The 14875-nt window shown below is 37.2% G+C and overlaps 1 protein-coding gene across 4 annotated transcripts in view; it reads right to left on the bottom strand.

Annotated features, from left to right (window-relative positions):
• The window catches only part of LOC117211202 (tyrosine-protein kinase Btk29A), a 344145-nt gene that overhangs the window by 304593 nt on the left and 24677 nt on the right, over positions 1 to 14875 (bottom strand). For 3 of the 4 annotated variants that reach the window (XM_033454872.1, XM_033454871.1, XM_033454873.1), the window contains one exon: positions 7937 to 8198. The exons of the other annotated variant lie outside the window; for it this stretch is intronic. In XM_033454872.1, the coding sequence (XP_033310763.1) occupies positions 7937 to 8198 (262 nt within the window). The remainder of the gene's footprint in view (positions 1 to 7936; positions 8199 to 14875) is intronic. 4 annotated transcript variants of the gene reach the window in all.

Genomic DNA, 14875 nt, shown 5'->3' on the forward strand with positions numbered 1-14875 from the left:
TATTACAGATATCTTTCCATTAATGTATATGAAATCTTCTTGCTGAAATGAACGCTTTAAATTTTAGATAAAAGTTTTAAACGAAGAATGAACACTAAAAGTTCTTACTGACAATTTACTGATCGTTAAAGAAAATGAAGCTTTAATTCCCTAAAGAATATAAATATAAAAGATTCCAGTCATTTTCGATCGCAACTTTTCTATCGTTAAAAGACTTCTCGAGTTCGGGCAAGATATAAAAGAATCGTTAACGACACGCTTCATTTCCCATTTCAATATTATACTAAAAATTTGAAAACTATTATAACTCCTGTTTGTTGAAACGCGAACGAAATTGAGATATGAAAATTTGAGAAACGCAGCATGGTTAACCAGAGACAGTTCAAACAAAGAATAATCATTAACTTTAGAATAGCTTCATCGGTTCTACATCTTCTTATCTCAGCTGAACTAAGGAAAGTCACTTCTATGTACATTCCACAAAGAGAGAGTATCTTATTCTCAAGATTTGATTTCCTTGGGGATGTTACGTTAAGCAGACAGTTTTCAGTCGTTCCAACGAATATTACACAAAGGTGCCGTTTCCATTTTCGTTAAGGAAATCATTTATTGGCTTAAAGAATAGCTGAATTCCGAGCTGAAGATAATTAAATCGCAAACCGAATACGTCTTCGAAGCTGATGAATGTGTGGCGGCATCCGACGGCTTCGCGACACAAAGCGCTATGCCCAATGTACCATAGATATCTACGGTCCTTTCGCCGAATATTCGGAAGAATGCATACGCGGCAATCGTCGTGGACATCTAACAAACGCGTGCGTAGTGGGGATATCGAGGGGCAACAAAGAGAAGAATCCGTTTGATTTGGAACAAAAGATTCATTCCGTTCCAAATAGCGAAATGAGAAGGGTCTAGCGTAACGGCGAAGTGCGAAGGGTCTAGCGTAACGGCGAAGTGCGAAAGGTCTAGCGTAACGGCGAAGTGCGAAGGGTCTAGCGTAACGGCGAAGTGCGAAGGGTCTAGCGTAACAGCAAAGCAAACACATTCGGGAAGCTTGATTGTTGATCGTTGATTGTTGACTGTTAATTGTTAAATAAACTTTTTGTTGAATACCAAGAGTACTTCTTGGGCACTTACAAGCAACACCACCTCAAATGGAGCATCGAGTGTCATGTATCATGAACACATGCTGAGAACTTATCGTGCTTTGTATTATTTGTGCTTTGTAGCGTAATTTTGGCGGAAACTTTAAACGAAATCATCTTTACAGGGGATAAAATGTATCATATTTTATATAAACCTTTTTTTGTTCAAACGAATACTACAAAATGATTTGAAGAATTAGAAGAGAATTGCCTTTATTTGGATTGTTTGATAAAAATTAAAAAGAGATAAATTGGGTTGATTAATTGATATTCACATTAACAAATTATTAAGTGACAAACGAATTGTCAGGCGATCAATTTTCTGAGCCACTGTAAGTCTTCTGAAAAGCATGTGATGGGTCGAGTCAGGTAATATTCAATTTAATTAATTAGCCTGCCTAACTGGCGTTATTAATATTTTTCTATATGCAAGACTGCAAAAGGGCCAAAATAGTTTTCACGTGGGACTAATTAATCACATTATTGAACTTTAAAATTACTTTTTTATAAAAGATAGGAAACGCTATTCATATATCATACACAATTTATTTCAAAAAATTAGTATGTATCGAATATTCTGCTAAACATTACTTTGTGTATATACTCTGGAAGAAAAATATAATGATCGTTTTTGCTACAAGCCCTGCAATTTTCTCTCATCTATGGAAGAGTTTATATACTGTACGTAACTCGATATTAAAGTAAAATAGGTTTCGTTGCGAGAATAAAAAATACGTGTCGCGTATTGGACACAGGTGTCATTATCATTGTTTTTTGTTGTTTTTTTCAGCAAGTTATACGGGACTTTGTAGATCACTGCGACCAACTCGTTTCAACGCTGGTGCGCGATGCTATGAAAAAATAGAGGAGCAAGAAACTACCTGAAGCCCCAGAGCTCACAAAGGGTACGTATGAAGTGGTATGCATCGATTTTGATGAAACTCCATAGGCTAGTGAAGAAGTGAGAAATATTTGCTCACGTGCAGTCGTCTCTGAAACTTCACCATTTATTTTATCCGGAATATTTTAAGCCGTGATATTCTACTATCAAAGTAACTTTTTTTTTATCAGTCCTATCTTTCCAGAATCTTGTTAAACTATACTGAGAAGTATGATGTAGGTCTGTCTACTGCTGTTTCTTATAGAATAATCTTCTGTATATTTATTGCTATACAAATTTCATTAGATATATTTCTTTAGGTTATGAAGACGTACCTGACAGAGAATAAAATTACAAATCTAATTAGATAATCAAAGAAAACGACAACCGTGATATTTTATTAAAAAAGAAACATTTTTTTATCAGTCCTATCTTTCCAAAATCATGTTAAACTATATAGAGAAGTATGATGTAGGTCTGTCTACTGCTATTTCTTATAGAATAATCTTCTGTATATTTATTGCTATACAAATTTCATTAGATATATTTCTTTAGGTTATGAAGACGTATCTGACAGAGAATAAAATTACAAATCTAATTAGATAATCAAAGAAAACGACAACCGTGATATTTTATTATAAAAGAAACATTTTTTTATCAGTCTTATTTTTCCAAAATCATGTTAAACTATATAGAGAAGTATGATGTAAGTCTGTCTAATGCTGTTTCTTATAGAATAATCTTCTGTATATTTATTGCTATACAAATTTCATTAGATATATTTGTTTAGGTTGTGAAGACGTACCTGACAGAGAATAAAATTACAAATCTAATTAGATAATCAAAGAAAACGACAACCGTGATATTTTATTATAAAAGAAACGTTTTTTTATCAGTCTTATTTTTCCAAAATCATGTTAAACTATATAGAGAAGTATGATGTAAGTCTGTCTAATGCTGTTTCTTATAGAATAATCTTCTGTATATTTATTGCTATACAAATTTCATTAGATATATTTGTTTAGGTTGTGAAGACGTACCTGACAGAGAATAAAATTACAAATCTAATTAGATAATCAAAGAAAACGACAACCGTGATATTTTATTATAAAAGAAACATTTTTTTATCAGTCCTATCTTTCTAAAATCATGTTAAACTATATAGAGAAGTATGATGTAGGTCTGTCTACTGCTATTTCTTATAGAATAATCTTCTGTATATTTATTGCTATACAAATTTCATTAGATATATTTGTTTAGGTTGTGAAGACGTACCTGACAGAGAATAAAATTATACATCTAATTAGATAATTGAAGAAAATGACAACTTTCTTGCTTAGGTATCTCATAAAATATTGGGTAGCAACTAAATGATTGTGGATTTTGTCAATACCACCCAATGAATATCAAACAAAATTTTGACATTAGGTGGTATTGACAAAATCCGCAATCACGTAGTTTCCAACCCAATACAATGATGTTGTGCTTCCTAAAAACTTTTTACGTTATACTTGCAAGATGATATCAGCATTGCGATGGCTGCAACACGATAAGTTGTAACGATAGCTCGTCGCTGCAATTGCAGATTATTCCACTTAGAAGTGACGCAATTTAGAAATTCTACTAAAGTACTTTGGAATCAATTTCGTCCAAGTCATCGCTTCTCCTCCTATGGATACCAATTTCTGTCTGAGTTGTACGGTAGAACTTGTGGCCACACAATGAAAATCTGTTGCAAACTATTATACGAACAACTGTGCTGGACACTCAGAGTCACATGCAAGATCATCTGATATTATCTCGATGGAACTTAGGTAGATCTTATTGCTAGTGGTTGCACATCTTCGTGGGTATAATGGAGAATTCAATCCATCACTGTCATACCGCTACCCTGAGAAATTACCCCACAGATATAACCAAGCCTTTCTCTACTCTGAGATACTGTGATTTATTTAAAAAGAAATTCCATTAAATCACAAAAAATGCACGAGAATTAAAAGTTGATGTTTCTATCAAGTTCTATCAAGTTTGTTGGAAATATTGGAAATTAAAATTAATCGTAAAATCGTAGAAAAATTAATCTTTCGTGAGAATGAAAATCGCTTAATGAAAATTGACTTTTCCTCATCTCTCGATATTCTGTTCGGACAAAACATAAATTTATTCGCTTAGAGAAGACATTTTTCTTCTACGGTAATCCGAAGATGTCTATTATCTCTGTTTGAAAGAGTTGCAAAAACTTGTTGAAACATATAGAAATTAGACGATGTTCTAATTTTTCCTTTGAACGTGATTTTTACTATTATGTGAAATTCGAAAATGATAAAACAGCTTTTAAGGATAATTAAATTCATTATTTCAGTGAGATAATAAATTATTTCTCTACGAATGTTATTTAATTATTGAAGCGTTTCTGTGAATTTTCCATCAGAGGAGAGCATGTCAAAATAACATGAAAAAATTAACGCTCTGCAAACATCGTTCGTATGTCCCTCGTCTGCATTATTTACTACCAACCACTTGACCGACATATCACTGCTCATTTTTTCCAGCTATGGTACGCCAAGTGACTAATTGGGACGTTTATTATTTTTTTTTTTATTTTATTTTATCGTCAGTTAGCTGTTACCGACCGCATTGTACTGATCCGCAAAAACTTTATTCCGTACTGCTTCTACACACGCGAAACGGCCAATTTTCACATACAATTTTCATAGTACCGATGATGCTTGCCAAAGACGTGCACGAAATATAGGGGAAATATGGGGTATTGGCAACTAAGTGATTGCTGATTTTGTCACTAGGTGGCAATGACAATCCAATATTAAACGTTCGTCGAGATGTCACGTAAAATAAAAAAAAGGAAATCTCAGATGAAAAGAAAAATAAAATATAAAAAAGTAAAAAGAGAATTTATTTTTGAACACTTGGTTTACACTAATTACGATTTGGTTCTGAACTCCAGCCGTGACTTTCCAAGACTGAAGCTCTTACAATTTGACTTTCGATTGGACTTCAACTAAATTAAACGCAACGAATACGATTTTCCTTATCATTAAAGTTGACTTCTATTACCATCCTCTACATATGTAAATTAATTCGATGAGAGCCACGTTAATGATTGCATCGCTGTTGCAAAATGATCCATAATCAGTGCGTAATTGGAGAAGCAGCGATCGTAGCCGCATTTATTGTACTTCACCGAAACAAGCCGGACGTCGAGTTATCGACAGTATCTCGATATAGTACAAATGCACGTTAAATCTGTGTGAAGAGGTCCGATAATGATGTCATTTATACAAAACTTATCGACGTATCCGCTACTGCAATTGATGATTCTAAAATTACGTTTTATACTGTACACAGTCGCATCCGGTTACGAAATACAACTGAAATATTACGAAGCATTGATTATGAATTTATTGCAATATTTCTGCAACTTCAAACAACATTATCATTTGTAACAAATCGGACGCACAAGACACTCTGCGCGCAGACACGTTCTCCAACAGATGCCTAACCGTTTCCACGAGTTAAAAAACCGAAAGGACCAATTTAATGCAAACAAAACGGCACATACTACCGAACTAATTTGATCATGCGAAAAGCGATTAACACTTTGACTGCCACGCCGAAATCACATGTTTCGTTCAAAACGCCACGAGAGTATTTTTATCATCCAAAGCATATAATGACAAAATAATAATAAAGTGATGAACCTGTCGATGTATTCGGTTTGAATCCTCATATGATACTGACTGCCCTTCGATTGTTTCCTTTGTCTTCTCTTGGAGACGACCCCCACCACGCGCGAGGCTCGCAACCATTCGCGCCTATGATCACGTACGCCACTTTTTTGCGTAGGTAAAATAACGAACCAGAGACGAATAGATGTTTTTAAGAACTCGCTGCTTGACGACAACTATGCGATTATCGCTATATTGTGTATATCTCGCCGGTCATGTAAGACGATCTGTCTGCGTCACCGTAGTACCAAGGGAGACGGTTAGAAACACGGCCTATAGTAAACCTCGGGGCGTAGCACAAATTATAGCATATTCTACATCACATAGAAGAACCCTCAAGTGATATATAAAATTAGCTTCAGAGTTACTGTTAAATATATCAATTTCAAACGCGATGACACTCTATAAACAAGCAAGAAGAACAAAAATCAAGGTATCAGATTTTAGAATGGCACTCGCGATGCACCTTACACAGTGCCATTCACCAGAGCCGTGAAATATATTTATTCGACAAAGATTGCGACACGAAACGCAGAAGAAAGAAGGGCAAGCGTACCTGGCACGAAAATTTTGCAGAGAGTGGTATAAAAAAAATGTTAAACAGTTAGGATCAAAAATTGCTAAGAATCGGACCAAAAAGGTGACCACCTATCGTCCAGATTGTATCGATGAGCCACATTTATGTTTAAAGTGTTTGAACACAGTGCACTGTTAGATGCAACATTTGTTTTCATTTTTTTTTTATTGATGCTCTAATAAAAATGTTTAATTGTTCAATGGGGAACTTTTTATTTCAAAGTATCTTCTATTTATCGGTTATATTCAAAATGCCCCAACTGTCAATTTTCATTCAATTTTGGTGGATGGTGGATTCAAAATGGCGTGGATGACTTTCACGACTAGGCAATTTAAATCAAACCTTATCTGCTAAAGAATGAAATTGAAACGATAATTACCAGGTTATCGCGATGAAGTATACAGGTGTCAACAGTTGGGAGCGTAAAATCGAAAGGTGAAAAGAGGCACAGGCCAGAAAGAGAAGAAAATTTTTCCCTTGGTGATGTATCTATTTCACGAAGAAGAGCAGCGGCAGCAATTTAAAGGCGCCTTTAATGAACGCTCGCTTAAAGAACAGTGGCCTGGAGGAACGAGCGTAAGCCCCACTGAACGAAACTGCTTCAGATTTACGGCTGCAAATGAATTACAATGCTTAACGACGTCCCTCCGCAGGGCAGACCTATTAAGAAAAACCGAGCATCCTCAGAGTAGTATCTGGGACACGCGCTTATTATCGCCAGACAACAAGCGTAAAGAAAACTCGCCGACTTACGACTTCAATTTCCAGTTTCCCTAAATATATTTTAAATGATGGCCCGTTATTGTATCCCGCGAATCGTGACTCGTATAGAAACACGATGCTCTAACGAGGTACGCGAAGCCAAAGCTAATTGCAGTAACCGGGGCCGATTAAAATATACTAACGACGATTGAAGTAGCCTGGTGAAAAACGTACGAGTTGTTATCGCGAGAATAAAGAACGGTATTGCGCGAGAAACGAACAAAGCATATGGAGGAGCGCGTGGGATTTCTACATTATCGAGGTGGCAGTAACGAGCTTCATAATTCACCAGCTGCAATGGTAAATGATGACAAACGAAAATATTTTTTTCATAGAGAAAAGCGTAACGTTAATTAATTTTACCACGTATTTATTACTGTATTTTTATCGTTTATTCTTAACATTCAATGGTTACCATTTTGATCGATATAAAAGCAAAAGAAATTATAAAATGCTAGAAGTTATTTGTGCAATTTGTAGGTTATATATTTTCTACACTTTTATCGTGTGCCATTTTGCAATTCTACAATTGGTTAACTCTCACGGAGCTGACGAAGTAAAAACTTGCAATTTATTCGTCGCAACTTTAATTTCGCCATCTATGACACAAACCAAAATCTTCGTGCAACTTACAACTATTGGATTGGCAACTAAGTGATTGCGGATTTTGTCAATAGATGGTACTGACACCACAGAGAGCAACATCTTACGTGTTTGATCGCGTTTGAAAGATAGGAAGCAAAAAGAAATTTGAAAAAGACCGGGCAAGAAGGTAAGAAGAGATAAGAAGAGAAGATGCAAGGAGGAAAATAAAGAGCGAACTCACCAGCACGGATGGCACGGATCCACTCGGCGCGGTCCTGCTCGCGGGCTGCGAGAAGGTACAGCGTGTACTCTTGGCCGGCTTCCCGATAGCCCACCTGGAAGGGTAGCCCAGGTGGTATTCCACCCCCGCCGCCGCCTGTTCCTGCCTCGCTGCCTGCCACGTCGCTGCCGACACCGCCGACGCCGCCGGCGTTGCTCCCGAGGCTAGCCGTTTCAACCACGTGGACGCTCTCGACCGCGATTCTACCTCGCTCCTTGCGCCGCTACGGACAGAGAACAACTCTGTAGTTGTCTCGTTATCGTTTCGAGAAGGAAAAAAAGAAGAAAGATAGGAGAGACGTGGCCCACGGCAGGAAACACGCGAACAACCCTCTTCCTTTTCCTCTGCAAACGTTTACCTTTTCCTTTTTCTTTTTCACTCTGTCTATCTGCGCGGCACTTTGTCCCTAAGGAACTTTGCATTTTTGTATCACGTTCACGTTTATGTTCGGAGTTACGACGAGTAGTTGCGATGGACGTGTTTTACGGGGTTGGTGTTGTTACGCCCCGAGGTTTACTATAGGCCGTGTTCCTAACCGTCTCCCTTGGTACTACAGTGTCGCAGACAGATCGTCTTACATGACCGGCGAGATATACACAATATAGCGATAAGCGCTTAGTTGTCGTCAAGCAGCGAGTTCTAAAAAACATCGATTCGCCTTCGGTCTGTTATTTTACCTCCGCAAAAAAGGTGGCGTACGTGATCATAGGCGCGAACGGTTGCGAGACCCGAGCGTGGTGGGGGTCGTCTCCAAGAGAAGACGAAGGAAACAATCGAAGGGCAGTCAGTTTCATACGAGAATTCAAACCGAATGCATCGAGAGGTCCAGAGAAATAAAATCAAAGTCGCTTAGTCAAACGAATACGTGGAGAAATATTATAAAGTCGAGTCGAATTATAATAATAAACTAGTTGTATCATCGTTAAATCATTTGTAACGTGTTAGTTATCATTTTAAATATTGTTAAAAATAGAAGCTTATATTAACCCTGTTAATTCAGTGTTACAATCATTTGAACTACCTCTGTTATCCTAATCGAAACAGGGGAACTGGGGGACTGGTTCGCGACGTCGACCATCAGAATCGTAACGAGAATTTACGCCTCTCGCTGACGCGTCTCTTCGCGAACGGTCGTAACAGGTGTATTTTTTTTATTATTTTTATTCGAACAGGATTATAACTCGAGTGGCAGAGACCGTAACTTTTTTGAAGATTTTGAGATACTTGTTTCGCTGTACTCTCTTTTTTCTATGCGCCAGACTTTGTCTTCAACTTTTTATTTTTCTATCGTGTTCTGTTTCACGCTGAGATTTGAAGTTAAGGAGTTTAGTTAGAATGGACGTGTTTTATGGTGCTGCATTTTTTATTCGGACGTGGTTATAATGCGAGTGAAAGACTAACTTTCTGAGAATTTTTAGACACTTTTCTTAGTGTACTCTCCTTTTTTCCTGTGCGCGCCACTTTCTTCTTAACTTTTGCTTTTTGTATCGCGTTTTATATCAAGTTGAAATTTCTCTTTGGAGTTGCAAGACATAGTTAAGACTATTTTTTCCTTTTTTTTTTTCATTGTTTCTTATTTGAGTAGAATTATGACTAGAATGAAAGATTGTACCTATTTGAGGATTTTCAGAGAATTTATTTTACCGTAATCTCTTTAGTTTGTTCAATGGTTTCGGTTTAGAGAACGTTTCGATTACCAACTTGAAGTAGTTTAGGCAACGTTCGGATTTGTAACTTGTCGCAGTTGTGGTTGCGATGTGACAGAAGAAGTCTCGCATGGATTAACTCCCCCTTCTACCCTCAAGTTCTAAGTAAATTACAATTGAGGTCGACTAGGTCCTATCGAATTCGACATCGATAGCCTGTTTTCCTCCAGTTTGTTCTACCAAATGAATTGACACACTAAATCAAAGATTATTATAATACGAACATTAACGAAGAAGATGGCTTTTAAAGATCGAAATCTCTGGTTCTAAGTATACGTATACTCGGATCAAGTTCTATGCACATATTTGTCGGACAGATATTAAAACTTCGATTTCCATTCTTTTTCTCTATTTTCTAGCATTTTCCTTAGAGCTATATCAATTTTTCTTAAATCAGACACGATAAACAATCTTGAGGACCACTGCTATGTGAATGTGACTCGACGTCAGTTTTTATCTCAGCAGCTCCTTCGTCGAGCCCCACCTTTTTTTGTGAAACGCGCGAAAGAAAAGCAGAATTGCATGCTGGAAATTGTCTCAAGATATGTCACACACTTAAAAATTCGAAAATACAACAATAGTGTGAATACCAGATATGTAAATATGAAACCGGAATTTTAAATAGAAAATAACATTTATTGCATGAAAATGATTAAAAATATTTTATTCGAAGTATTGCCCATCGCTAGCTATACATTTTTCCCGCCTGTCTGGCAATTGGTGGATGCCACGCCAAAAAAACTGTCGCTCTTTTGAGGCAATTTTCGTACATTTTCGTAAGAAGCGATGTGCTGGTCAGAAAGTGCGTGTCCCATCGATGCAAATAAATACTAATCGGACGGAGCCAAGTATAGTGAGTAAGCCGCGTGCGAAAGTATTTCCCAACTGAACGCTTCGATCGTTTTCCTTGACCGGTTTTGCTGTATGCCGATGGTGCATTGTCACGAAGCAAAATTACTTTGTGTTGCCTTTTTTGATATTCTGGTCGTTTTTCGCGCAAAGCTTGATTCAAATCGATCGTTTGTTGTCGGTAGCGCTCAGTATTAACGGTTTCGCCAGGTTTTAACAGCTCATAATAGATCACACACTTCTGATCCCACCAAACACCGAGCATCGTCTTCCGTCCATAGCGATTTGGCGTTGTAGTCGATGTCGGTGGTTCGCCTGGAGCTACCCATGATCTTTTACGCCTAGGATTCTCAAAATATATCCACTTTTCATCGCCAGTCACAATTCGGTGGAGAAACGACTTTCTTTTGTATCTGGCGAGCAGCATTTCGCAAGTGGTTTTTCGGTTTTCCTGCTGTCTTTCATTCGGTTCATGTGGAACCCACTTTCCCACCTTCTGGATCTTTCCCGTGGCTTTCAAACGTATGGAGACGGCTTCTCGTGTCACGTTTAATCGACCAGCGAGTTGTTGTTGCGTTTGAGCGTCATCCTCGTCCGACGATGCTTGCAATTCGCTGTCTCGAAACATTTTCGGTGGTCTTCCACGTTCTTCGTTCCTCGCGTCAAAATTGCCACTTCTGAATTTTTTAAGCCACTCAAAGCACTGTGATTTACCAAGAGCATGCTCGCCGTAAGCTTCGACAAGCATTCGATGCGATTCTGCAGCAGTTTTCCTCAAATGGTAACAGAAAATCAATGCTGTCCGCAAATCGTGGTTTCCAGGCACAAAATTTGACATGTTCAACGCTATTACAAACTACGCTGTTGTATGAAACTTGTGTTGTTCCGAGTCGAAAATGTTTGTGAGACGTCAACAAGGACTTTTGGCATCAATGACGCAGTTTAGTGATAACTACATTATCAGCTAGGTCCATCTGTAAGCCAATTCCGGTTTCATACTTACAGACCTGACATTACAAACTATGCTGTTGTATGAAACTTGTATTGTTCCGAGTCGAAAATGTTTGTGAGACGTCAACAAGGACTTTTGGCATCAATGACGCAGTTTAGTGATAACTACATTATCAGCTAGGGCCATCTATAAGCCAATTCCGGTTTCATGCTTACATGCCTGACATTACAAACTACGCTGTTGTATGAAACTTGTATTGTTCTGAGTCGAAAATGTTTGTGAGACGTCAACAAGGACTTTTGGCATCAATGACGCAGTTTAGTGATAACTACATTATCAGCTAGGTCCATCTATAAGCAAATTCCGGTTTCATACTTATAGACCTGACATTACAAACTACGCTGTTGTATGAAACTTGTATTGTTCCGAGTCGAAAATGTTTGTGAGACGTCAACAAGGACTTTTGGCATCAATGACGCAGTTTAGTGATAACTACATTATCAGCTAGGGCCATCTGTAAGCAAATTCCGGTTTCATGCTTACATGCCTGATAAGTGAATTTCTTTCTTCCTTTATTTATTTCAATTGTCTTATTTTTTTTAGTTAAAATAAATTTCAAATAAAACACTTAAAAGCGTTGGCAGCTGCTGCTAACGAAATTGAAATAAAATTCGCAGTGCAAAGGGTTGATATGGCAACTGACACTTTACAAAAATTTCTGTTTTCCATTTCCTTTTGCCTGATACGAAATTATTATGATTAGATTCTTGCAAAGAATCACATTGCAATTGATAAATTGATTAATAAATGTATCATTTACTAAAGATTAAGCAGGGCTATGTGTATTAACGCTACTTTTTAACTGCATCAAATCAACGTCACAGGCCATTCATCTCTCTGATTACAGGATCAAATGACAACAGATTTGAAAATTTATTTTAACAGCACAGAAGGTAGTTCTCTCGCGATTACTCATAAAATCATCAAATGCCATCCATATCAATGTCCATCAATCGTATCTCTAGCAATACTATCTCAACCAACACTCTGGGGCATATTTACGTTTTTATTCAAGCGCAGCGGTCGGTTTCCATTGCAAGCCGAGCGTCGCGAATCGTTTGATTGACAATGTCAATCCATTTCTTCCTTTTTTCCCTTTTTGTCCTTTTTTTTTTTTTCTCACGTTTCGTATGAACGAAACGCGTACAGAAACGAAGACCGACAGCTATCCGCGTACTGTCCACGTTTATCGGGACAGAGAATCTTGATTACACGGGCATCCTATCTGCCGAAACGTCGAAAACATCGCTATTTGGATAACGAGAATATAAATGCTACTTAGGGACCAGGCAATACCGTTTCCACTAATATTTCGGCTAAAGCTTTGCTGCATACACGTTTTAACTGTTAGATTGCCAGCGAGCAGCGAATCCGATTTCCCTATGGTACACGTGTGTTCATGGATCGACATTTGAAACGGTATTCGAAAGGAATATCGAAATAGACCGTCCAAATCGTTTGGACTTTCGGTTGCCCCGATGATACCATCTTCCATGCCAATTTCGACCATTTCCAGAATGCTAAATCGCCAGAGATAGCAAGAACACATTTTACAACGGTTAGAACGGATTTCATGGCCTGGCTAAATTAAGAGTAGATTTTATTCGATGTAAAATATCCTGAAAGTTAGATGCAACAATGTTTTCTGTATAAATATACAATGGCTGACGAAAGTATTCGAATGCTTATACTTACAAATTTCAAGTAATAACATGAGGTGTACTAAACTAATTTGTAAATCAATTTGGTATCCACAGTGACGAGAAAGTGTCAAGATTATTGTTGAAAATTGTGGATCTTTGAAGCCGAAATAATGTTATAGGAACACTAAATTTATACTGAGGATTAATATTAAAATAGTAATATATTTATTCCATGGACGATTCCTTATATATTCATCGATACAATCTTGCACGCGTCTCAGCACTTTCTTCTATATCCGACTGTTGACCGACTGAACAGTTTACGAGACGCTGCGCACACACATACTTCCACACACTGATATTCACATACAAGTATCTCTACTACGCATTTAACCCAGTCCAGCACAGAAAATTATACGTATCTCAACAATTGTATCAGTAAAATTTGAAAACGAGTCAATAATATAGACAGGGGTTATGTTACATTTATTAGAAACATTCATGATAAGTGTCTCACAAAAGTATTCGAACGCTGTAGCACTGTTGATAATTTTCTATTTTCCTTTGCAGCGAATGCAAACATTATTGCTAGATGAAAATATTGGCACGTTCACTTGATGTTAGGATATCGTTTCGGTAACAGTAACGTAAAAGTGTGCATAACAGTATTTAAAATGAATACCAAAAAGTGTGAAAGTAAAAAGTGTGAAGGTGAAATAATATCCGATTACACGAGGACGGCAGATCATATAACGAGATTGCCGGAATTGTGAACAGAAGTAAGTCCACGACACATTATATCATAAACAAGTGAGAGAATGAGGAAACACTTGCAAACAAAGCTCGATCAGGTCGACCAAAGAAATTGACTGGAAGAGAGGAGAAAGTTATCGTTCGCGAATTAAAAAAAATCCTACTGCATCCGCTCCTCGACTCGCAAGTATGGTAGCTGATATGTTTCATGAAGAAGTTCACCCGGAATTATGTCGACGAATCTGACGAAACAATGATTTCCAAGGCAGAGTACTGCGAAACAAGCCATACATTAATACGGTAAATCATAAAAAAAGATTGACTTTTAAATATTTTTAAATATTTTAAAAAATAACCTTAAAGAAAGTGCCTGTAGATTAGGATTATTGGAAGATTTCCACTTCCAACAAGATAATAATCCTAAGCATACTGCTAGAATTGCGAAAGAACGAATCGTATATAACACACCACGCATGCTAATTACTCCACCGCAAAGTCCAGACATAAATCCGATTGAAAATTTATGGGCTGAAATCGGGAAAAGATGAAATAAATTTCAGATAACCTCGAAGCAAGTATTGAAAGATAAAATTATAGAAATATGGAACTCCGTTGAGTGCAGTTTTACAATATCATTGGTTTACAGTATGGAACGTCGATTGAGACACACTATCGCTGCTAAAGGTGGTCCAACAAAATATTAATATTAAATAATTTAATAACATATGTAGCGCTCAAATACTTTTGTCAGTCACTTACCATGCCTGTTTCTAATAAATGTATCAAACTCCTAACCTACGTCGTTGAATCCTTTTCAAATTTTACTGACATAACCTCAAAACTTCCATCTTCCTATTGACATCTGCTTGCCTAACCAAATTACTCTAACCGTACATTATTTCGCCCATTCAAGTTTGCATATGTAAGTGTTCGAATA

This window comes from Bombus bifarius, unplaced genomic scaffold, assembly GCF_011952205.1.
Source record: "Bombus bifarius isolate JDL3187 unplaced genomic scaffold, Bbif_JDL3187 scf7180000008218, whole genome shotgun sequence".
NCBI classification, from domain to species: Eukaryota; Metazoa; Arthropoda; class Insecta; order Hymenoptera; family Apidae; genus Bombus; species Bombus bifarius.